The sequence below is a fragment of the Camellia sinensis genome, chromosome 11 (assembly GCF_055761805.1).
Source record: "Camellia sinensis isolate YWXY chromosome 11, ASM5576180v1, whole genome shotgun sequence".
Taxonomy (NCBI): Eukaryota; Viridiplantae; Streptophyta; class Magnoliopsida; order Ericales; family Theaceae; genus Camellia; species Camellia sinensis.
Genome location: NC_138971.1, coordinates 129,371,109 through 129,394,992, shown reverse-complemented (window position 1 = coordinate 129,394,992; position 23,884 = coordinate 129,371,109). Strand labels below are relative to the sequence as shown.

At 33.9% G+C, this 23,884-nt stretch overlaps 3 protein-coding genes across 3 annotated transcripts; 1 reads left to right on the top strand and 2 right to left on the bottom strand.

Annotated features, from left to right (window-relative positions):
• The first annotated feature begins 1,341 nt into the window (after positions 1–1,341).
• On the top strand, positions 1,342–3,571 carry LOC145803244 (uncharacterized). The gene is made up of 2 exons (XM_082896538.1): positions 1,342–2,602; positions 3,098–3,571. Exons 1-2 carry the CDS (start codon positions 1,537–1,539, stop codon positions 3,496–3,498), a joined length of 1,467 nt encoding a protein of 488 aa, XP_082752664.1. The 5' UTR covers positions 1,342–1,536; the 3' UTR covers positions 3,499–3,571.
• Positions 3,572–6,095: 2,524 nt separating this feature from the next.
• LOC145802621 (uncharacterized) lies at positions 6,096–9,911 on the bottom strand. Its single transcript, XM_082895379.1, has 7 exons — positions 9,177–9,911; positions 9,030–9,080; positions 8,336–8,470; positions 7,328–8,253; positions 7,106–7,196; positions 6,889–6,984; positions 6,096–6,189 (listed from the first exon to the last, which is right to left on the bottom strand). Exons 1-7 carry the CDS (start codon positions 9,909–9,911, stop codon positions 6,148–6,150), a joined length of 2,076 nt encoding a protein of 691 aa, XP_082751505.1. The 3' UTR covers positions 6,096–6,147.
• A 6,068-nt stretch (positions 9,912–15,979) lies between these two features.
• Positions 15,980–20,060, bottom strand: LOC114300015 (indole-3-pyruvate monooxygenase YUCCA6). The gene is made up of 4 exons (XM_028244868.2): positions 18,849–20,060; positions 17,511–17,759; positions 16,975–17,097; positions 15,980–16,860 (listed from the first exon to the last, which is right to left on the bottom strand). The coding sequence occupies exons 1-4, from the start codon at positions 19,527–19,529 to the stop codon at positions 16,648–16,650; spliced, it is 1,266 nt and encodes a 421-aa protein (XP_028100669.2). The 5' UTR covers positions 19,530–20,060; the 3' UTR covers positions 15,980–16,647.
• Between the last annotated feature and the right edge of the window lie 3,824 nt (positions 20,061–23,884).

Genomic DNA, 23,884 nt, shown 5'->3' with positions numbered 1-23,884 from the left:
AATTTAAAAAAATTAGTCATGTAATTTTTATTAATTTTTCATAATTTTATCATTGGTGGATAAAAATAATTTTAAAAATATTAAAAATATTTTTTTGACATTTATTTTTGTCAAATTAGTTTATATTTTCTCAAATTGACGATTTTACCCTTGAAAAATCTAATGATACTTTCAAGAGATTTTTATTGATAAATCCATTTTAGAGTTGTTATAACCCATTAGGTCCACTAAAGTATATTATAACCTAATTAGTCCCATAAACTTTTCTAGATATTCCATAAAGTCCATTTTTCTAATTTAATATAATTTTTTGGACTATTTTGCCCCTGTATATATATATATGTACAGTGTTAATACGTAATAGGTGCCTGTTTCTTCGTTCATGCAGTTTGGCAGCTTCTATTTTACGCTTTTCATCATCAATCCAATTCCGGGAGTTACGTTTATGTTTTGCATGCTCGTTGCAAGGATTGGTTGTGCCAGGGTTTCATCATTGTTGTTGGTGTCTGGTTCTGTGGTTTGCGAGTGAAGACGACGAAGAGGAGGGTGTTCGGTTGTTACATTTGCCGGATTATAACTACTTCAAATCAGTTTTTTTCAACTTTCTGTACGATTGTAGGATTGCATGATCAAGATTAGTATCAATTTGGTTATGAATACATGTTCAGTTTATGGTTTCATTCGTGTAATGGATCAGATGCTCTGTTTTTGGATTTATATGGATTGAATGCTCTGTTTTTTCAATTATATGCATTTTACGTGGTTATGTGGAGGGGAGTTCATTTGTATTATGTGAAGATTGTGTAGTTCTCATTTGACTTCGATGCATGCGTAATGAGGCTCTGTGTGGATGATTTGATTATCAGTATATATATCAATGTCAATCTGCACATTTTGTGAATGTGGAATATATGAAGAATGTGGATGTTCTCATTTTAAATTGATGTTTGCTTAATGAGGCTCTGTGAAGATTGTTCACATGTGTGAAGATTGTTAATGTTCGCATTTTACTTTGATGCTTGCTTAATGTTAACATCTTGTTAATATCAATGTGAATGTTTACATCATCATAAACTGATGTGAATGTTCACATGATTATACACTGATGTGAATGTTCACATCATTATATTATGTGAAGATTGTTGATGTTGTCATTGGACTTTGATGTTTGCTTAATGTTGACATCTTGTTAATAGTAATGTGAATGTTCACATCTTCATATTGTGAATTATGGATTTAGCAGTTGAAATGTACACGTAGTCATCTATTTTTTGCACAATGTGAATTTTCATATACACTGATGTGAATGTTCACATCATTATATTATGTGAAGATTGTTGATGTTGTCATTGGACTTTGATGTTTGCTTAATGTTGACATCTTGTTAATAGTAATGTGAATGTTCACATCTTCATATTGTGAATTATGGATTTAGCAGTTGAAATGTACACGTAGTCATCTATTTTTTGCACAATGTGAATTTTCATATCGATTTTCATTACTGTTCATTGTTGTGTTTTTGTGTTTTTACAGGAGATGGATACCTTTATGCTATTGGTGTGTACATATGGTTGTAGTACAACTGTAATAAATGTTGCCCGCGCAATGTGTTATTCTCGTTTGGTGGAGTGTTTGTGTGAGAAATGGGATGAGTTGTCTGCTGGTTCTATTTCATTGTTCTGTAAACTACCTGGGATTAATAAGTGTCATTTGGACAATGAGGAAGAATTTCAGAACATGGTACTGCTTGCTAAATCAATGGGGGTACAACATGTAGAAGTTGTGGTTGAGTTGAAGGGTGATATTGGTCAGTCAAGTAGTTTGGGATTGCTGCGTGTGGGGGTTGAGGATGAAATTGATGCACTACAGAGATTTTGCCACCATAAGGAGAAGGTGTTGTTGTCAGCCCCTTGGGCAAATGGTATTACGCATGTAGGACAACGGTTTGTTGGAGGTGCACAAGAATTTCGTGACGTTTTATGTAAGTATGCCATCCAATGTGGGTTTAAGTTCACATACGTGAAGAACGAGACAACAAGAGTTACTGCTGTGTGTGCGATGCGGGAGGAGAGGGGGTGTTTGTGGGCTATACATTGTAGAGCACAACGAGCAAATGATTTTTTCTACATCAAGAGGTTTAGTGATGTGCATACTTGTGGTACGGATGTTCGAACATCGAAGAATCCGCGAGTTAGTTCGGATTTGGTGTCGAGTACCATATCTGAAATTGTGAGGGACAAGCCGTTGACTCGGCCGTGTGAAGTGGTGACTATTTTGAAGAGGGATTATGGGCTAGATGTGAGTTACCATGTTGTATGGTTGGGTGTGGAGAAAGCAAAGGCTGGTATCCATGGAGATCACTCGTTATCGTTTGACCAGTTGCGGTGGTATTCGGATGCTGTGATGCGGTACAATCCGGGGAGTTATGTCAATATTGAATATGATGCGAGTAGTCAACAGTTTTGTCGCTTCTTTGTGTCATTCGCTGCGTGTATTTCTGGGTTCAATGCTTGTCGGCCTTTATTATTCCTGGATGGAACATTCCTCAAAGGAAAGTACAAAGGTCAGCTACTTGCGGCAACGGCGAAAGACGGGAACAATGGTTAGAAGTTTTTTTTACCTGTCTATTCATGTCAATATTCGCTCTGAGCAGCATAGTCTGGACGAAAGAGTGATTGCTAAATTATAAGTAATGTGAACATTCACATCAGTGACATTAGTATGCATTGATGTGAATGTTCACACCTTTGTATGCTAATGACAGAAATGTTAACATCAGACTGATGTGAATGTTCACATCAGACTTATTACAGACTTATGTGAATGTTGACATCAGTGTATACTAATGTTAGTTGATCTATTAATGAACAGTACTGTGAATGTTAACATTTTCAGTGACTCAACAAGCAACAATGAATTATTAATGGTCGTTAATGTGAATGTTCACATCGTTGATGTTTACGAACCTGAATCCAAAAACAGCAATAGTGAAGAGGGCAATGTACATATGAACATTCACATGACCTGTTTTGTTTATACTATTTTTCTATTCACTTTGGAATATTGTGAACAGTTGTGTATTGGTGTTGTGTTGTAGGTCTGTTTCCTGTTGCATTTGCAATTGTTGATTCGGAGACCACGGCTAATTGGTCGTGGTTCTTGCATGAACTTGGGAAGGTTGTTGATGGGAAGCGCCATATTACTTTTATTTCGGATCGTAATCTTGGTCTGTTAGAAGCTATGCCAAAGGTGTTCCCATCGGCTCATCACGGTTATTGCTTACAACACTTGAAGAGCAATTTAAGAGACCGGATGAAAGGAATTGATAATGGATTCAGGGATCACCTAGTAAGGAGTTTGGGTGACTGTGCTTACGAGCCAACTGTGGTAGGGTTCCATGAAAAGCTTGCAAAATTAAAAGAGGAGGGTAAACAACGAGCTCATAATTTTTTCAAGGACTTAGCACCTGAGCACTGGGCAAATTCATACTTCAGGTAATAATAGATTCCTAAGGTGTTCCATTTTTGAAGTTTAGAATGGTAGTGATGTGAATTTTCAGTTTATAATGGTGACAATCTTCGAATTGTGTTTCATCTTCAATGTAAATGATGTGAATGTTTACATCTGCTAATGATGACTGATGTCATGTTCACATCTGTTAATTTGTCAAATAGTCATGCAATGTATTACAGATTTGAATGTTGACACGTGTCATATTTTGTTGTTGTTGTTAACATTCACATCTGTCTATCATTTAAGTTGACAACGTAATAAGCATATAATGTGAACATTCACATTATTATAACCTGGTAGCAGATGTGAACATTCACATTATTATAACCTGATGTGAATGTTCACATCAGTGTATACTAATGGCAGTACTGTGAACGTTCACATTTGTCAACATTAATGGTAAGGCCTGTTAAATTCCGTATTGTACAATGTTTGTGATATACTGTGCAGGGGCATGCGGTATGGGGAGATGACATCCAATGCGGCGGAGTCATTTAATAACTGGATTAAAGAAGCACGTAATCTTCCTATCACTCAAATGGTGGACAAAATTCGTACTCAGTTGATGCGGCAAATGTCTGCACGGCGTGACCAAGCAAACAAATGGAATGAGATTATTTGTCCGACATTCGAAACAAGGCTTATGGATTCGTTCAATGACAGCAAGTCTTGGCAAGTTAGCAAAGCCAACGAGGATGTGTTTGAAGTTCATTCGATACCATCGGTTACAGTTGATGTTGCGAGGCGTACATGTTCATGCTTCAAATGGCAAATCAACGGATTCCCGTGTGACCATGCTGTTATTGCCATTCAGAAGAGCCGTTACAATCTCAATGATTGTGTAGAACATTACTTTCATGTAGAGACATATCGTGCAGCCTATTTGGGAGCCATATTCCCTATACCATCAGTGGAGAAGCCGCCTTTTGATCCCACGGACTTTACTATATACCCGCCTACCGTGAAAAGACCACCCGGAAGGCCGAAGAAGAATAGGATCCCATCAAGGGGTGAGAAATTGAAGCAAATAAGGTGCGGGAGATGTGATAAGTTGGGGAACCATAATCGAAAATCATGCACGGAGCCGATATAAGATGTACCTTTTTTCATTTCAACATTGTATTTTACATTGGATTCTTATATTCATTTTTCAAATAAGATTGTGTTGTGTTGGGAAACATTGGGTGGCAATAAGATTACGTTGCGTTGGCAAACATAATAATGCATTAGTGTTTGATTTGTGTTTTATTTTTACTTGTTTAAGGTACGAATCTGACATTTATGTTGGTTGTGTTTTGGATGAATGCATGCTGTTAACATTCACATTATGTGAATGTTCACATTGTTCAACTTTCAAACATTTCTGTGGTGGGAATGTTCACATTGTTGTTACTGTTTACATCAATGTAACCATTCACATCAGTGTGCACTACTCTAAATTCACATGATGTGAACATTCACATGATGTGAACATTCACATGATGTGAATCACAGCAATGTTTACATCAATGTAACCATTCGCATCATCAACTCATAAGATGTGAATATTCATGACATCATTGTTGCCATTCGCATAATCAGAAGTTATGATGTGAATATTCACATCATCAAATTGTTAGATGTGAATATTGACTTGTGTTAAGAAATATCATAATCACACCTGTCATATTGTGTTACATGAACACTTTAAGCAATATTCACATCCATGTAGTATGGTTTAAAATAGAAGAAAGTGTACGATCATTCTGTGATGTGAACATTGACATCATGTCATGTGTATCCAAAAAAAAAAAAAAGAAAATACAATCTCAATGTGCATGACCATTGCAAAATAGGCCTGAAAATGCATATACATATATTGACTGAAAAGTATCTGTACAAGCAGTGATATAGACTTCATTTACAATTAAGCTACTGAAACTAAATTGTCTTAAATGTGGATAACAGATTTGGGTAACAGTGATAGGTGGACACCCCCCACCTATAGGTTTTCACATTGCACTGTCTTTCTATGGTTCAGGAAAAGGTGTACTAATGAGTCTCTTATTTGACACCATTCAAAGCGATCTAGGCTGGCAACAATGTCTTCACGATATACATGCGCCCTCATGATGTAACAAACTGCAGGCCCACAATCCACCCTGAAAATGCAAACTTCTTGTTAGATTTTGAAATTTAGGTGGGTAAAGGTTGTGGAACATGTGTAGAAATCGATTTTAGGCTTATGAATTTGATGCTTGCTGAGGACAGATGTCCATTGATATGATTGTTTTCGAAGTATTTTGGCTTGATAAATTGGTCCATAATGGTGATGACGGTCCAATGTTGTGCACCAAAGCTGTGATGTAGTCCCTCTGCCAACAATGAAATTTCATATTAGGCACCAACCAACATAGGGCATACGTCCAAGTTCAAATATTACACATCACGACAAGTATTGTTTTTGACAGCCACTTACCAGTATTTGTGCTTTGTCAATATGTGGGTCATGTATGCCTTCTCTTCGGCGCAGTGAGTTATAATGCCTCCATACATTCTCTTTCACGTCGTACACAACAATTGTCCAGTGAAAGTTGTCGTGTATTGGGAAGATTAAGAATCTTTGGCCTTGATACTCCTTGATGTGTACATCAATTAGTTTATTCCTCTTGTGGGGGGGTACTGTTCAATGATTTTCTGCACACAAAGGGCATACAATGATGTACCAAGTATTTATATCGATGTTTGGTGTTAATGATTTGAATGTTCATCTGCTAATGGGGAGTTATGTTACTGATGTGAATGTTCACATTTCCTAATGGTGAGTGAAACTACTGATGTGAATGTTCACATCTGTTAATGTCAGGGATATTACTGGTGTGAATGTTCCCATTTGCTAATGGTGGGTGATGCTACTGATGTGAATGTTCACATCTGTTAGTGTGAGTGATGTTACTGATGTGAATGTTCACATCTGTTAATGTCAGTGCTATTACTGATGTGAATGTTCCCATTTGCTAATGGTGGGTGATGTTACTGATGTGAATGTTCACATCTGTTAATGTGAGTAAATACTGCTGATGTGAATGTTCACATCTGTTAATGTGAGTAATACTGCTGATGTGAATGTTCACATCTGTTACTATGAGTTATATTACTGATGTGAATGTTCACATGTTTGTATCATTTAAGTTTATCAAGATAATAAGCATATAATATTCAATGCGAATGATGTGAATGTTCACATCTGTCAATGTGAATCTTCTCAAAGGTCTTTTTATGTTTTTGTTAACATTCACATCTGCCTATTATTTAAATTAACAATGTAAGCATGTAATGCTGAGAATAACATCCACATGTATTGAAACATAATCAAAATTAAAGTCTAGTGGTTACCAAACATGTGCTTGTAAAGATGAATGATGAATCTTCCAAACTTGGGTTGACTAGCCCTTGTAGTTCAAGTAGAATTTCACCATAAGCATCTATCACCTGCAGAACCGGAGGGGTGGCAGTACATTATTTACAGTGTCTTTACCCTATGTGTATGTGTGTGTGTGTGTGTGTGTGTGTGTGTGTGTGTGTGTTTTGTACACATTTACAGTTGCCATACGTTGTTGGTTATTGATTCTTCCTTGATGAGGTGTATGATGTCATCAAAATACACATGTTTAGTCTTTGAGTCCCCTCGCCACACTAGCAACCTGTGCATTGTGATTACAGAAAATGTTAATGTCAACATTGCACATTTATGAAATGGTCTAATTCATTAAGTATGTATGTAAACTGAACATGATGGAAAAAAAAACAGTTGGGGATATGTAAGATCACTTACTCATCACCGCCGTTCTTGTGCAAATTTTGGACTTTTTGCTTGTTGAGTTTGTTCATGTTAGCCCAGACCTTTAGTTTGTTGTTCAAGGATAACTTCTTGGACTTTGTTGGCTGTTTTTTTGGTGGTTGCTTGTCTAAATCTTGTGCAATTTGGACTGCATGTGATTTCTGTTGGGCTCCCTCTTTCCCTTTCTTCTGACCAGGCAGGTTGGGGTATTCAAACTCGTCCAACCTGTGTTCTTTCCTTACCTTCTGCTTTATGCGCTTTACCCTTGATGGGGGGCTGATAATGTGTTCCAATGCTACAGTGGGATTGTTGTTAAGGCTGTCATGAGCCTTTTGTGCTTCAACTTGAGTGATGATGTGTACGGACTGATCATCAAAAAGGTCTTGAAGTATTGTTTTTTCACATTCCAAGTTGATGACCAACTTTGTCAGCTGCTGAATTTCTGTATCTTTCCACTCCATGCAAGTCTTCATGTCCATGTCCACATTGGATGAGCCCGATTGGTCAAATAGTTTGGCTTCAAGGGCAGCAATCACCCTTGCCCTCAACTCCCATGATTCTTCCAACTGTTTGTATTTCGCTTCCCATTGCCGTACAAGAGCCCAAGCTTTTTGGTTTTCTTTCATGAGTACTTCCACAATGTCGGGCTCAGTTGGTTGTGCTATGATGATTCCTTTCTCAGCATTGGGGGTGCTACAGCTGGGGTTGATATAATGTCCAACATCATTTAGGTCCACTGCATCGACAGAAAATGCATCGCTGTCATCACTGCGTTGACTGTCTTTGCTTTGATCCTCTTTGCTTTCATCTTTCTTTGCTAATGCACTTGACAAAATCTCAGGTTTTGGCTCCACATTCAATTTTGTATGACGATACATCTTAGCTTCAGTTGGTGATGCCATTAGCTCGCCGCCATATACCTGCATTTCGAGACAGTATGTTAGTTAGATAGTTCCTCGTTTACTATGTGAATAAGCACAATATATTTGGTTGTACTTCTACCTCATTTAAACCTAGCTTAGCCAGAGTTATGGACTTCATGTTGCTATGTAAGGCTGTGAGGTCCCATTTTACGCATCGTGGAATGGCATTGGGGTTGCGGGGTTGTAAGATTGTTGTATGCTCACACAGCCAATACTGAAACAAATAACAAATATCAGTAATTTGAATGTGGATATGAATTAACATTGATGTGAATGTTTACACCACTGGTGCAGTAATGTGAATGTTCACAGTGCACCACTAGGCCAGTAATGTGAATGTTTACATCACTTATAACTGATGTGAATGTTCACATCCGTTGATGTGAATGTTTACATCTGCTAATGTGGAGTAATGTTACTGATGTGAATGTTCACATTTCCTAATGTTGAGTGATACTAGTGATGTGAGTGTTCACAACTGTTAATGTGAGTGATATTACTGACCTGAATGTTCCCAACTGTTAGTGTCAGTGTTATTACTGATGTGAATGTTCACATTTGCTAATGGTGGGGGATGATACTGATGTGAATGTTCACATCTGTTCATGTCAGTGTTATTACTATGTGAATGCTCACATTTTGCTAATGGTGAGTGATGTTACTGATGTGAATATTCACATCTGGTAATGTGAGTGGTACAACTGATGTGAATGTTCACATCTGTTAATGTGAAAGTTTATACCAGCATCTACTAATGTGTGTTTGTACATTACTGAAACAATAATGCGAATGTTTTCATCAATGTTGTCAACTTCCACACCAAGCTGAGAAATGTGAACATTCACATCAGAGTGTTCAGAGCCCGTATATGTTCATATTAAACATAGAATAAGTTGTATGAGATTTGATTTACCATTAACAACATCACACATCCGGTGACTCGTCCTGGTTTTCCACAGTTCTGGCCCAATGAACCCAGCCCAATCATACTCGATCATCTTGTGTAATGGGTCCATGTATGAGTAGAAAACCCATCCAATTGTTTCTCCGGATGTAGAAAAGAATAGCTTGACGCATGCATACATGCAAACTAATCGTGCGACCTCCTCATTGTCATGTTTTTTTGTGCCCTTCAATGCTTCCCTCAGAATTTCTCGTATTTTGGCAGCACTTAACCGACTAACATCCTTGCACATTCGGTGTATGATGCCGGTTGTTGGTTTTGCGCCATAAGAGAGGTCCATCGACTTGGTGCCGCAGTCCACCCCAAAAATCAGTGATACGTCGCTTCTAAAAATCTGGATGTTCTTATCCCCAATGTAAAACCTTCCACTAGATTGCTTGAATGTTTGTACTATACGCACAATGACATCATCATATTTCATGCAGTGGTTGAGGTCAATTTCGTTACTGATCAAGCTATCAAATAATGGCCAGAACGGTGTTTTTCTAAGGCACTTCAATTGGCCACTTGTAAATTTCGTATCCTTTAACAGTTTGACCAATCCAGTTATATTTGACCGGTAGTTCACTTTTTTCATGTTCACTTCTTCAGGAACAGCTGTTTGATCAGGCTTGGTTTTGAAACGGGATTCCCCTCGCTTTCGCTTGCCATCAACTTTATGGGGAAGACCTGTGTGTTCAAATGAGCACATGTAATTGGTTGAAACACAGAGGATGTAATTGGTTGACAGTAATTGGAACATTCACATCATTATACAGTGATGTGAATGTTCACATCAGTGTTTATTACTGTAAGTTTACACAGTAATCAATAGTAATGTGAATGTTCACATCATCCATGTTGGAAAAATAAATTGCGAAAACGACAACAGTTATTGGGCAATGTGAATGTTTACATGGGTGATCACATTATGTTATAATTTGCTAAAAATCAAAGGGGGGAACCAACAACGCCAAACTACACCCAATAACACAAACAACTTGGGCATTGATGTCACAATGTGAATGTTTACATCATACGCCATCACAGTATTGAGTGAAGTTTGGGGTTTCTGACATTAATGTGAACATTCACATGATGTGAATGTTCACATCAGTGTGTACTACTCTAAACTTACCCAGTAATCAATAGTAATGTGAATGTGCACATCATCCATGTTTGAGAAATAAATTTCGAACACGACAACAGTTACTGGGCAATGTGAATGCGCACATGGGTGATCACGTTATGTTATAATGTTCTAAAAATCAAAGGGGGGAACCAACAGTGCCAAACTACAACCAATAACACAAACAACTTGGACATTGATGTCACAATGTGAATGTTTACATCATATGCCATCACAGTATTGAGTGAAGTTTGGGGTTTCTGACATTAATGTGAACATTCACATGTTGTGAATGTTCACATCAGTGTGCACTACTCTAAATTTACCCAATAACACAAACAACTTGGGCATTGATGTCACAATGTGAATGTTTACATCATACGCCATCACAGTATTGAGTGAAGTTTGGGGGTTCTGACATTAATGTGAACATTCACATGATGTGAATGTTCACATCAGTGTGCACTACTCTAAATTTACCCAGTAATCAATAGTAATGTGAATGTTCACATCATCCATGTTTGAGAAATAAATTTCGAACACGACAACAGTTGTTGGGCAATGTGAATGTTTACATGGGTGTGCACATTATGTTATAATTTGCTAAAAATCAAAGGGGGGAACCAACAACGCCAAACTACACCCAATAACACAAACAACTTGGGCATTGATGTCACAATGTGAATGTTTACATCATACGCCATCACAGTATTGAGTGAAGTTTGGGGGTTCTGATATTAATGTGAACATTCACATGATGTGAATGTTCACATCAGTGTGCACTACCCTAAACTTACCCAGTAATCAATAGTAATGTGAATGTTCACATCATCCATGTTTGAGAAATAAATTTCGAACACGACAACAGTTATTGGGCAATGTGAATGTTTACATGGGTGTGCACATTATGTTATAATTTGCTAAAAATCAAAGGGGGGAACCAACAACGCCAAACTACACCCAATAACACAAACAACTTGGGCATTGATGTCACAATGTGAATGTTTACATCATACGCCATCACAGTATTGAGTGAAGTTTGGGGGTTCTGATATTAATGTGAACATTCACATGATGTGAATGTTCACATCAGTGTGCACTACCCTAAACTTACCCAGTAATCAATAGTAATGTGAATGTTCACATCATCCATGTTTGAGAAATAAATTTCGAACACGACAACAGTTACTGGGCAATGTGAATGCTTACATGGGTGATCACATTATGTTATAATTTTCTAAAAATCAAAGGAGGGAACCAACAGCGCCAAACTACACCCAATAACACATTTACATCAGTGTGTACTACTCTAAATTTACCAACTAATCAATAGTAATGTGAATGTTCACATCATTCATGTGTGCAAAAACAAATCCCGAAAACTACAACAGTTAGAGGCCAATGTGAATGTTTACATATATTTTTACAAAATTAATCCCGAAAACATCTATGTTTGATGACATTATGATTGAGAAGCAGAAGGAGGAATGGTATTCCTTACTTTTGTTCGTCATGGTTGGTGGGTATGGATCACACTCAGTGGATAAAATAAACTCAATGGGGCGACAAGAATCTTCGAACGACGAAGCACCGTCCTTCCGATGTGAAGCTTCGCAGTGGGGAGACGAAGAGGAATCTAGGGTTACTGGATGCAATATCAGTATCGTTTCGTCGATTGAGTTTTTGTTTTGGAAATTTTGAGGATTGAATATTTCGAATAGGAATGGGTTTTGGCAGAATCGGTTTCACGCGGGAGAGGCGGAGAGGGTTATTTCGTCCTTTAACAATTAATGGACCTAATGGAATATTCAGAAACAGTTTGGGTTTTATGGAACAAAACAGTTATAAATAGGACTTATCAAAAAATGGCCCTATTTTCAATTGTCCTTATTTAGAACAAGATTCAAAATTCAGAATTAAATGTGTCACAATTGAAAAGTCAGGGACCAAAGTGACACAAGTCCCAAACTATAGAGACTATTAGTGTAATTAATCCTATTTTCATTTTATTACTTTTAAACAGGATTTATAGTGAGTTATATAAGCTTAAACAATGTAAACGTGGATTAAAGAGAAATTCAACCCAATGTTTGTATTTTAGTCATAAGTTTATGAACAACATACCCTCAAATTGTTGGAAGATTCTAAACAATAAGTTTCCTTTTCCATTTTTCACCATATCATCGGCAACGTATTTATCATTTTCCTAACATTAATATTTCTAATAAAGACAGTTCAATTGGTTGCCAATAAGTGTAAGAAAATGTTAAAAAAATAAAAAATAAAATGAGAGGTTAGAGTCAATACAATCTTTACATAGTTCAAAATATTTTTTATATAATTTATTATATTTTAATATATATTTTTTACACATTTACTAATGTCATTTTTCTTTTATTTTTTATATTGTATTTTTTTTTTACTGGCAATGGTTTGAGGCATGTTATTCTACTTTGATTAGAGGGTCTCTGAAAGCATTATCCTTCTAATTGGAGGGTTATGCAAAGTATAATTTGTGGACTAAAATTAGTTCGTTGGCATGGGTGGCCCAGAATGAGGGCGTCAATGGGGCGGGTTTGTTTTCTTCCTTCATATCATATTATATTGAGAGTGGAACAAATGGGGAGGTCATAGATAATAATTTATAATTAATGGAAGTTAAAAAATGTAATATTATAATTAGATGAGTGAGAATGAATATTAGGTGTTTCAGGAAGACTTACGTGTATGTCTTAATATGTAGATACATTGTCTAATAGGTCTTATGATAATTAATGACGTTTATGCCACTAATTGTTAATTCTTAGCAACAGTTTGAAAATTTTATCATAAAAAATGTCACTAGTTATAACTTTTAGCGACAGTTTAAAAAAATCGTTGCAAAAAAAGGTCACAATTTTTAACTTTCAGCGACAGTTTGATAAATTCGTTACAGAAAAAGTCACTAATTGTAAGTTTTAGTGATAATTTATAAAAATCGTGACAAAAAAGTTACTAACCGTCAATTTTTAATGACATGCGTAAAAAATCATCACAAAAAATTATTTTTAGTGTTGATTTTACTAGGACTTATTTCTAATAGGGACCTGATGAAAATTAAGTCCAGCTATTAAGATTTATTGATAATTTACCCATTTTTTAATGTTTTAGTTTTACTATATTGAATATATATATATATATATATATTTAATAAATAAAATTGGAGCGGGGGCTCCTTGTTCCATTTTCTTGTTGAGGTGAGAAAAATCTATATGAGATAGGGTAGGAAAAAATTGTCCTCCCTAGTCCAGAATTTTAACTTTTAGTTTTTGATTTTTTTTCTTACTTGTGCCAATTTACTATATTTATTAAATTATAATAAAATTTTGAGATACAAAAATTTTAAATTTAAATAGAACAAAAAATCTTCAATTGACCTGGAGAATCATCAAAATATCATATATATATATATATATATACATATACATAAAACAAAAAACAAGGGGTGAGAAGAAGAGAAATGATAATAGATGGAAAAATGGCCCAAATACCACCAAAGAAAATGATATGATGGGCCATCACTCCCCTCTTCTTCTTCCCCTACACCACTATTTTTGTTAAGAATGTACGATTTGAGACTTCACTTGCTTGCCTTCATTAAGATCCCGTTTGGAAACAGATTAATTTAGTAATTTTTTTGACTATTTGGCTAAAATACGAGTTAAAAAAAATTAATATGTTTGTAATGACTTTTTGACTTTTTACGAAAAGATGTGCAAAAAGTAAAGAGAAAAGAGAATCTTTGACTTATAGGTTGTTGGCTTTTTAATTTTTTTAATAACTTTTTGACTAAAAAAGCCTCTTGCCAAACGAGGCCAAGTTTTCAAATATTTTTAGATGTCTAATGGTTAGACTATTTTACGTAATGTATTAATAACAAAAATTTGTAAATGAGATCGTGTAAGACACTTTTATCTCCCAATATATGACACAATTAATGAGATTTCTTATTAATTGATAATTCCTTCGTATCTTATTTTTATTTTAAAATTGAGATTAAAAAAATAGACTATAATCTCAGTTTCTAGTAATCGAGATTAAGAGGCTTTTTTCTTTATTTTTTATCTCGTTTGGTGTGAAAAACTGAGATTAAAGATATTATTCAATTTTTTTATCAGCGTTTTGGGTTTTATACAAACTGTGATGTTTTCAATACTTTGTGTGACATTTAGCTATTATTGCAATAGTATAAATGGATTTTGCCCTTTTTTTTTTTTTTTTGTGAGCTTGGTTATTTGCGAGAGTTTGTTTTGTCACTATTGTAGTTTTTCAGATCAATTATTCTCTGTATTAGGGGAATCTACTCTTGTGTGATTCCTGTAGACTTAATTTTAGGTTAAATCACGTAATTTATGATATTGTGCATTTGTGACTATCCCTCTTGATCTTTATTCATTCTGTATTATTTTTTTTTGATCGGCAAAGAAAATCTTTATTGATGAAACAAACAAGGAACGAAAGATTACATCAATAAAAAAGAGTTTGGGGTTAAAAAGCACCCAGCTTTAGTTGGTGAGAAACCAATAGAAGAGAGGAATAGAAAAGACAACACATCAGCAGCCAATCTTTATTCATTCTGTACTATTAGTTCATATTCTCTATATTCATAATCATCAACAATTCTAGTGTAACTCATTTTTCCTAAAGCTCTCCATACAACAACTTAAAAATATCAATTTTTGATTTATTGTTATAATGCTTAGGGAGGAACATCTCTTGTTATAATGGTTATATGTCTATATATATTAGCAGTTGCTTTCCAATGTCATGGAGAATTCAGTCCAACATGATACCACTCCACTCTCCACTCTCCACTCTCCACTTTCGTTTTTTGTTTTTTGAATTGCGATGACTCCCTTTTTTTTTCCCCATAATAAGATAGCGTAATGTTGTATGTATGTGGATTCAGTGCACATCTCTATTGCTGTTTTGCTTTCCTTTATTTTAAGTTAGCCTTAGAAGGAAAAGAGGCATGGTCTTCATGTATGCTCAATCACTACCCATAATTGCTAAAGCAATAGCCAAACAACTATGCTAGGATTCATGATTGAGATTCATTTCACATGTGAGTATTCCCATTGTACAATAATTAGATCTAAACCATAAATTAATTTTCTAGTTAACTTTATGTATTATTTTTCTGGGTTAATAGGTTTTCTGATAGCCAAATGCTTTTCAGTGATAAAAGAATAAAAAATTTGTCACAATGGCAATGGATAGCGTAGCGCATGAGTCTTTGTGTCCACTACATATTTAAGTAAGAGTAAAGTGAAAAAGTTATTGGAGTATTTATTATAACATAAACTGCATCTAACGAGACTTAAATTAAACCAACATCTTGTTTCTTTTTTCATAATAATAATAATAATAATAATAATGATAATAACAACAATAATAATGATAATAATAATATTATTATTATTATTTAATTTTGACTTAAAATTTCAAGTGGATGCTTAAGCAAACAAAAAAGTCTTCAAATGCATCTCAATCAAGAGAGAAGGAATTAATTAATTTTTGCCCAATCTAAAAAATTGGCATATTTAAAGTTGGCACATTAAATTTTGTGGTCCTGTCTTCTACTTGGAAATGAAATCATTTCAACAATACAATTGCCATAAATCATAAGAGATTATTATAAATGCTCCAGAAATTATATAATACAAGATTGGTACCAAAATTTCACTATCAAGTTTTTATTAGAAGTCATGTATATCAATCCTTTAAGTTTCCTCCAAACAAAAAGCCCCAAAATTTAAATCCTTATTGGAGACTCATCAACTATATACAAGATTCTCTCAACCCAACCCACCACCACCCCCCCCCCCCCCCCCAAAAAAAAAAAAAAAAAAAAAAATACAAAACAAAAGATCCCATGTAAAATCTTGGTTAACCACTCATGTCAGTTTGCAAACCAAATTCAAACACCCTACAAAAACTCTCTCTCTCTCTAAAGGCATACCTAACAATTAGGGCAATGGCAATGTACAAGATGTACAAAATGGATACTAGAAGTTGAGGTCCCCCTCTAAGAAAAACACCATTCATCTTTTGCAAGTCTCTCCTATTTCCCAAGGCTTGGTGTTAATGAAAAGAGAGGGCTCTTCACTCCTACAAATCTCTTTCTACTTTTCTTCTTTTCCTCAAATGGAGGAGCAACTCCTTGGTACCAACGCATTGTGCCATTGGTACCACCAAAAGACCCTCCAAAATCAACTATAGACTTTTTCAAATTAACCAACTCTATATTTTGTAACTCAAAAGTTGCAAAAAAACATGATTAGGGGGAGAGAGCGCTCGCAAAGGAAGTAAGATGTTTTGCCTTGGCTTTCCAACACTGTTCAATGTCCTCTGCTATCCTCTTAGCATCGATTGATGCACCAAGCAACCCTCGTTTGGTGAACCCTACAGCGTATAGCCCAGACTCGCCTTTCCAACCGTTTGGAAATGGCCTCCGCGGTAAACCATCTTCCTCCGAGAACATATCTCTCTCCTGGAAGGGGACAATTCAATCCCTTATTAGTCCTTTGAACTTGTGAGAATATAACATACATACACTTAATTAACAAAGAAACTATAAAACAAAAAGAAGATGAAAAACAAGTACCTTTAGCCAAGAGGGTACATTGCTTTTATAACCAGTTGCTAAGATGATTGCATCAAAATTTTCCTTTCTTCCATTGACAAACTCAGCGGTATCATGTGTTAATCGCCGAATGCCTGGACATACCTACAACAAGAGAGACACAATAAGATCTAATTAATAATAATTTGCAATTCAAAAAATTTCTCTATTTATAGGCCCTGAAAAAAATGAAGAAAAGAAAATTAGTAAGTAAAGATGGTTTGAACTAAAATTCTAATTAAGGAGACTTTACCCTTTTTGATTATACACATAAGATTTTGAATGAATAATTGAAATTTCCAAATATTGGCAAAATAAAATCGGGATTAAATTCCCCATTGCTTGAATGAATTAGGAAAATATTGCAACACTTGGCAATCAATCATTCATGAAAAGACTACATGGGATTAATCAAACACTTAGAAAGTTAATATGTTCAAATAAATTGGAACAAAAAAAAAAGTTATATTTTTTCCTAATACATAACTTATCGATTTGCATAAACAGGAAAAAATTACCTTAATGTCTCCACTTTTGATCTTAGCAAGCGTGCCAACGTCCAACACTGGTGTCTTTCCGGACAAGTTCTTTAATTGGAGGGGACCTACTTGAGGGCGGTCGAGGCCGAGCCTGGCAGTGTTGCCTAGGAGGAGCCGCGACACGATCAACAGGAGCCGGTCGACGAGGCCCAAGGGCAGCCACTTGAGCAACCACATGGACAACCCAAAAGTTGATTTTCCAAGCATTTCTCGTGGTAGGATGTGTACCTTAATCATGATCAAATTCAAAGAAAAATTGGGTCACAAAAAGATAGGACACTACTTAAAAAGAGAGATGGGTGTGTGTGAGAGATTGCTTCCAGGCCATGACTCAACCTTTACAACCTTTTCCAGAGAGAGAGAGAGAGTAAAAAGAAAAGAAAAGAAAATCATATGCATGATTGTGAAATCAAACACTAGTTTCTGAACATTGTTGCGCATGCTAGGGAATCCCAAGAAAGTGAAGTAAAACAACGATTTTCTCTTAAACCAAAATATATTGATTGTGATCAACTTTGAATAAATAAACAAAACTTGAACGCACTAAAAGGCACTAACACAAACTGTTGAAAAAAACAAAATCGAAAAAAGTAATTTCTTTTTGTTTAATTTCAAAACTAAAAGAAACCTCAATAATCTTGACCTGCCTTTCCATAAATTCTTTTGACTTATATAAAATAAAAATAAAAAATTCAATTAATTTGAACAACTTTACTCTATTAAAAAATTCTCCAAATGTCAAGATTCGACTATGAATCACAAGAGAACAGTGAAATTTAAGAATAAAATTCTTAGATCAAAATAAAAGATTGTGATTATACTTTTAAAAATTAGCTTAGTCGATACATATCGAGATTTTGAACTTAAACTACGTGTTTAAAACTATTGTTATTATTAAAATTATATATATATATTTATAGATTATGATCAATTTTAAATAAACAAAACTTGAACGCACTAAAGTGTCACTAACACAAACAGTTAAAAAAAAACAAAACCCAAAAAAGAAAAGAAAAAAACACACACGTTTGAAACAAAAAGAAATTTCAAAAATCTTGAATTACCTTTTCTTAAATTCTTTTGACTTACATTAAAAAAAAAAACAAAAAAACAAAAATTTCAACCAACTTTACTCAGATACTTTGCCTCCAAAGCGCGAATTTCATGAATATTGACACGAAGCAGATTTAAGAACAGGGAATTCTTAATTTGAAAGAAAAAACTGAGATTAAGATTTTAAATAAAATATCAATTTACTTGATAGATATATCTGGATACAGTTATTTAAACTATGACGATTATTAAAACTATACTTACTGTTTCTCTGACCACCAAGGAAGGCGTAGCATTATGGTTGCAAAGATCCAAACAAACCTCCATTCCAGAATTCCCACATCCAACCACCAAAACCCTCTTCCCTCTAAAAACCTCACCACTCTTATACAAACTTGTATGCAAAATAGGCCCCAAAAACTCCCTCCTCCCTTCAATCTCCGGCACCACCGCCTCTGCATTCTCTCCGGTCGCCACCACCAACCACCGGCACACATACCCTCTCCCCTCACTACTCCTCACTCTCCAAAACCCTAAACTCTCATCGAACTCCGCTCTCTCCACTGCCTCTCCAAACACTGGCGTAATATCAAATTTCTCAGCATAAGCTTCCAAGTACTCCACAAACTGTTGTTTTGTAGGGTAAGTTGGGAAGTTTTCAGGGAAAGGCATGAGTGGCAATTCACAGAATTGCTTCGGCAAGTGGAGGCGAAGACGATCGTAGGTCTTGAGCTGCCACAGAGAAGCTATGCAGTTTGATCTCTCTAGTACTGTGCTTGGAACACCTCTTACTTTCAGGCAGGCTGCGGCAGCCAGGCCGGAGGGACCAGCACCGACGATGATGGGTCCCGGGACGAAAACCCATCTGGGAGAACTGCTTGTTTTGGTGGTGGAGTGAGGATCATGGGCTGTTTTGCCTTGTATTTCTCTTAGATAGTCGTCCATTTAGTAGTAGTAGGAGTAGTTAGATGAGAAAGTGTGTGAAGGAAGAGTTAAAAAAAATGGAGGGTGTATGTGTGCGTTTGAGAAACTATATGGATTGAATTGATGAGAGAGAGCTAAAAGTGAGGATACCCATTTAGTCAAAACAACGTGGTTGTTTTGATTTGGAAGAGAGAGAGAGAGAGAAAGAGATGACAATGAATTTCTCTCTTATGATTTATCTAGAGAGAGAGAGAGAGAGAGATTAGGCATGAGGATAATTTTTTGCTTAATAGGTGGAGAGGATTAAGAGTATATCCACTTGTAGTGTGAGAGGATGAGTTTGTGATGAATCTCTGTTGTTGTTGTTGTTCAATGGAGGAATAAACGGAGTAATGAGCGAAGGCTACGGGGCTTAATCAGCATTTATTCAATTCAACACAAATACAGAGAGAGACAGAGAGATGGTGATATGTGTATGTATAAATATATATATTCTTTTTGTTCATGGGACAGCATTGAGTTGATTTCAATCACTCTATAAATCTATATATGAAGGGAAGGCCAAGTGGTAAAAGGGAGTTATGGAAGTGGGACATATATATAGGCATAGTGTGTGTTTGTATATATGTGCTATTGGTGGATACAAATATGATTTGTCCGTAATTTTAGATTTTTGTTGTTGATAATTTGATGATTGAAGAAGAGGTGTTGAATTTGATTATTTTCGAAAGTAGTTAATTCAAAATTTTTAAAATTTTAAATTAATTTAATAATTATAATTATATAATATCAAGTTTATCTTCAAAATAATATTATTAAGACAATATTTATTGTCAATTATTTTTAAAGATATATATGATGAGATTGGATAATTATAATTTAAATGATTAAAGTGAGACCTCAATTTCACAAGTGATAGAATTCTAATCACTTTCTTAATAAAAAGAAATCCATTCTTATATGAGTAACTACTATCAACCAACAACCTATTTTAAATCAATACTTCTATTAGGAGGAATCATTGTGTGTTTTCTTTCAGGTTTCGGAGTGAGCATAGTCCAGATTGATTTGGATTGGAGTAAAATTAGAATCAATTCGTTATTTATGGTTTTTAAAAAATTAGAATCAATCAAATCTGTTTAAATCGGAGAACCAATCCATTTAAACACGGATTGGATCGGTTTAGAACTATGGATTCACATAATTAAATAACAAAATAAATAAATAAATATAGAACATTTTAATTTTATAAAAACATAAATATAGCATCATATTAGTTCCACAATAGCAACATGTCAACATGTCTTTCCATAATAGGGACATACTGTTCTAGAATTTAAACAACTATAAGAAAATTGGTTCCACCATAAGTATTTAGATTATTACAAATTAAAACTAAAAATCAACAAACAAAAGTAATAAAATAAGATATTACGCTGGTTTAGGTTTGAATTTAGGCTTTATATGGAATAAGAGAAGATATTATGTAGGAGGCTGTATAATATAAATATAGATTATTTGTATACGATCCAGATCGGTTCCAATTCAGAATCGTGGAGTTTAATCCGGAACTGATCCATGGACTATGGATTTTTAATTTTTCAATCTGAAACCGAACCACGGATTCAAAAAATCAATCCAAACCTACCAGATTAGACTGGTTCAGATCGGATTACGGATTTTACGGATTCCTAGGAAAAACTTCAATATAAAAATCCATAAATAATCTTAATTAGATTAATTGGGAAGTAATAGTTTTAGTTTAAAAGTCAAAAAATTACTAAAAAAATCAAAAAGCCTATAACCTATACCAAAAAGTCAAAGATTCTATGTTCTCTATACTTTTTGTAAAATTTTTCGTAAAAAATTAAAAAGTCATTCCAAATATACTAATTTTTTTTACCTCATATTTTAGCCAAAAAATCAAAAATTTACTAAAATAACCTATTCTTAAACGAATTGTTTTTTAAAAAAAAGTTCAAAATTAGGATAAGTTAGGTAGTCTTCGAGATGGAACCAATAATGTTGTGATTGTTATTAATAAAAGGCAAAATTATTGGATATTTTCAGATTTTCATGTGTCAATATTTTTTCATCAATCATCATTTATTATAATATCTCACATTCTCCACCAATCATAAGACCATAGAATACCACATGACCGTACTTCTAACATACCCAATAATCGCCCAATAAAAGGAGCAATAGATTACTTTCTAGTTATTATTTGGATTAGTGATTTATTTAATGTAATTTTTTCATATTTATAATTTTTTCATTCTATCAATTGACATAATAATAATAATAATAATAATAATAATAATAATAATAATAATAATAATAATAACAATAATAAAAGTGGTAGTTATGGTTGGAAATGGGTTGGAATTTTGGACCATACTGGCTTGGGCCTTGTGGAGTATGAATTGTAACCAAATTGTCCTCCACTTAAGGTTTACCAAAAGTTATTAAATATGGTAAATTATAATTTTTTTTTAAATTTTTTTTATTTTACTTTTGAACTTTTATTCAAATTTTATTTTGATTTTTAATTTTTTAAATATAATAATTAAGTTTTTAAATTTCAACTCGTGTTTTGATATGGTCTTCTTGTCATTCCATCGTTTGAAATTTGAGTAAAAATTAAAATATGATGAACAAAAGTGAAATTTGTGTAAAAGTTAGACGGTGAAAGTGAATTCCTTTTTGGCTAAACTATCAATAGATCTTAAAAGTTGAATTTAATTTTCATCAAGTTTTATTAAAAATAAGTATTAATAAAATCGTTGATAAAAATAATTTTTTGTAATATTTTTTGCATATATCATTAAAAATTGATAATTAGTGACTTTTTTTGTCACAATTTTTACAAATTGTCTCTAAAACTTACGATTAGTGATATTTTTCTGTGACGAATTTTTCAAACTGTCACTGAAAATTAAAAATTAGTGACTTTTTTTGTGATGATATTTTTAAATCGTCGTTAATACTTATAATTAGTGACATTTTTTGTAACAAAATTTTTAAATTGTCGCTGAAAATTAACAATTAGTGATGTTTTTTAATAGTATTTAATGAAAATTGCCATTAATTCTCATAGGACCTAGTGGACAATAAGTCTACCCATTAGAACTTACACATAAGTTTCCCACAATAATGCTCTTAAAATATGCTTATGAGAGCATTTTTTTTTCCTAAATTTTTAATGGTAAGTGATAGGAGGATCAAATTGAAACACGAGTCAAAATTTAAATATTCATTGTTATATATAAAAGACAAGAGATTAAAATTTCATTGAAACAATTACAAAAAAAGAAAAAAATCTAAGGTTTGAGCCTTGTTACAAAATAAATCTTGAGTTTTTAATTTTGTCAATTTAAATTTAAACTTTTGATTTGTTTTCAATCTAAATCATTTGTCTATTTTTATTAAGTAAAATCGATAAAAAAATATATAAGTATTTTAGTTATTAAATTGAATGAAAAGTATATTTTAGGTATTTTATGTATACATACTTACGTTAAGTTTAATGATTAAAATGCACATTTTTTGTCAGTTTTATTTAACGAAAATAGACAAATGATTTAATTTGAAAAAAATAAAAAAATTTAAGATTTAAATTGATAAAATTAAAAATTTATTTTGTTACATGACTCAAATCCTGTATTTTTTTTTTAATTTTATAATTGTCCCAATAAAACTTGAATAAAAATTTGCGGTAAAACTTGTAATTTACTCCCAACTAAATCGCCTTCCAAAATATTTTTACGTTGTTTTGGTTTAAGGAATTAACAAAGGTCCTTAACACGTTCAATGATTTAAGTGTAGTAGCTAATAGTAACATATAAACATACCTTAGTCCTATATCCATCTTAACTTTTGGTGCTTCTCTCTCCTCCATCCTTCTTAGCATTGATGAGGGCACAGTTGGGTTCAAATGAGGAGGTCTTTGCATTTTGTTAATAAAGTTTTTATTTCATACATTATTTATCTATTTTATTTTTATAAATTCATAATTTAAATGCAACATTACAGCATTAGAGGATACAACATTACTAATACGTAACAGTCGCAAGCTTTAGAGATCAGCACGAGTAAGATTATCTACTAAGAAAAATGCTTTGGAACTCTAATTTTTGAGCTCTAAAGGTAGCTCTAATGAGTTGGCAGTGGGCTCCACTCACAGTGATGTGATGTTTTGGTCTTGATTTATTCTTATTTTATTTTTTTTGTTCATTGCCATGTCATTAGTGCTCCATTAGAGCACCAAAATTAGTGGTCTAAATCATTGTTGATCTACTAAACAATACCATACACAATGAATCGTTTTAGATGGTTCCTATCAAGCGAAACCAAAGGCATTTGTTGGCACTGAG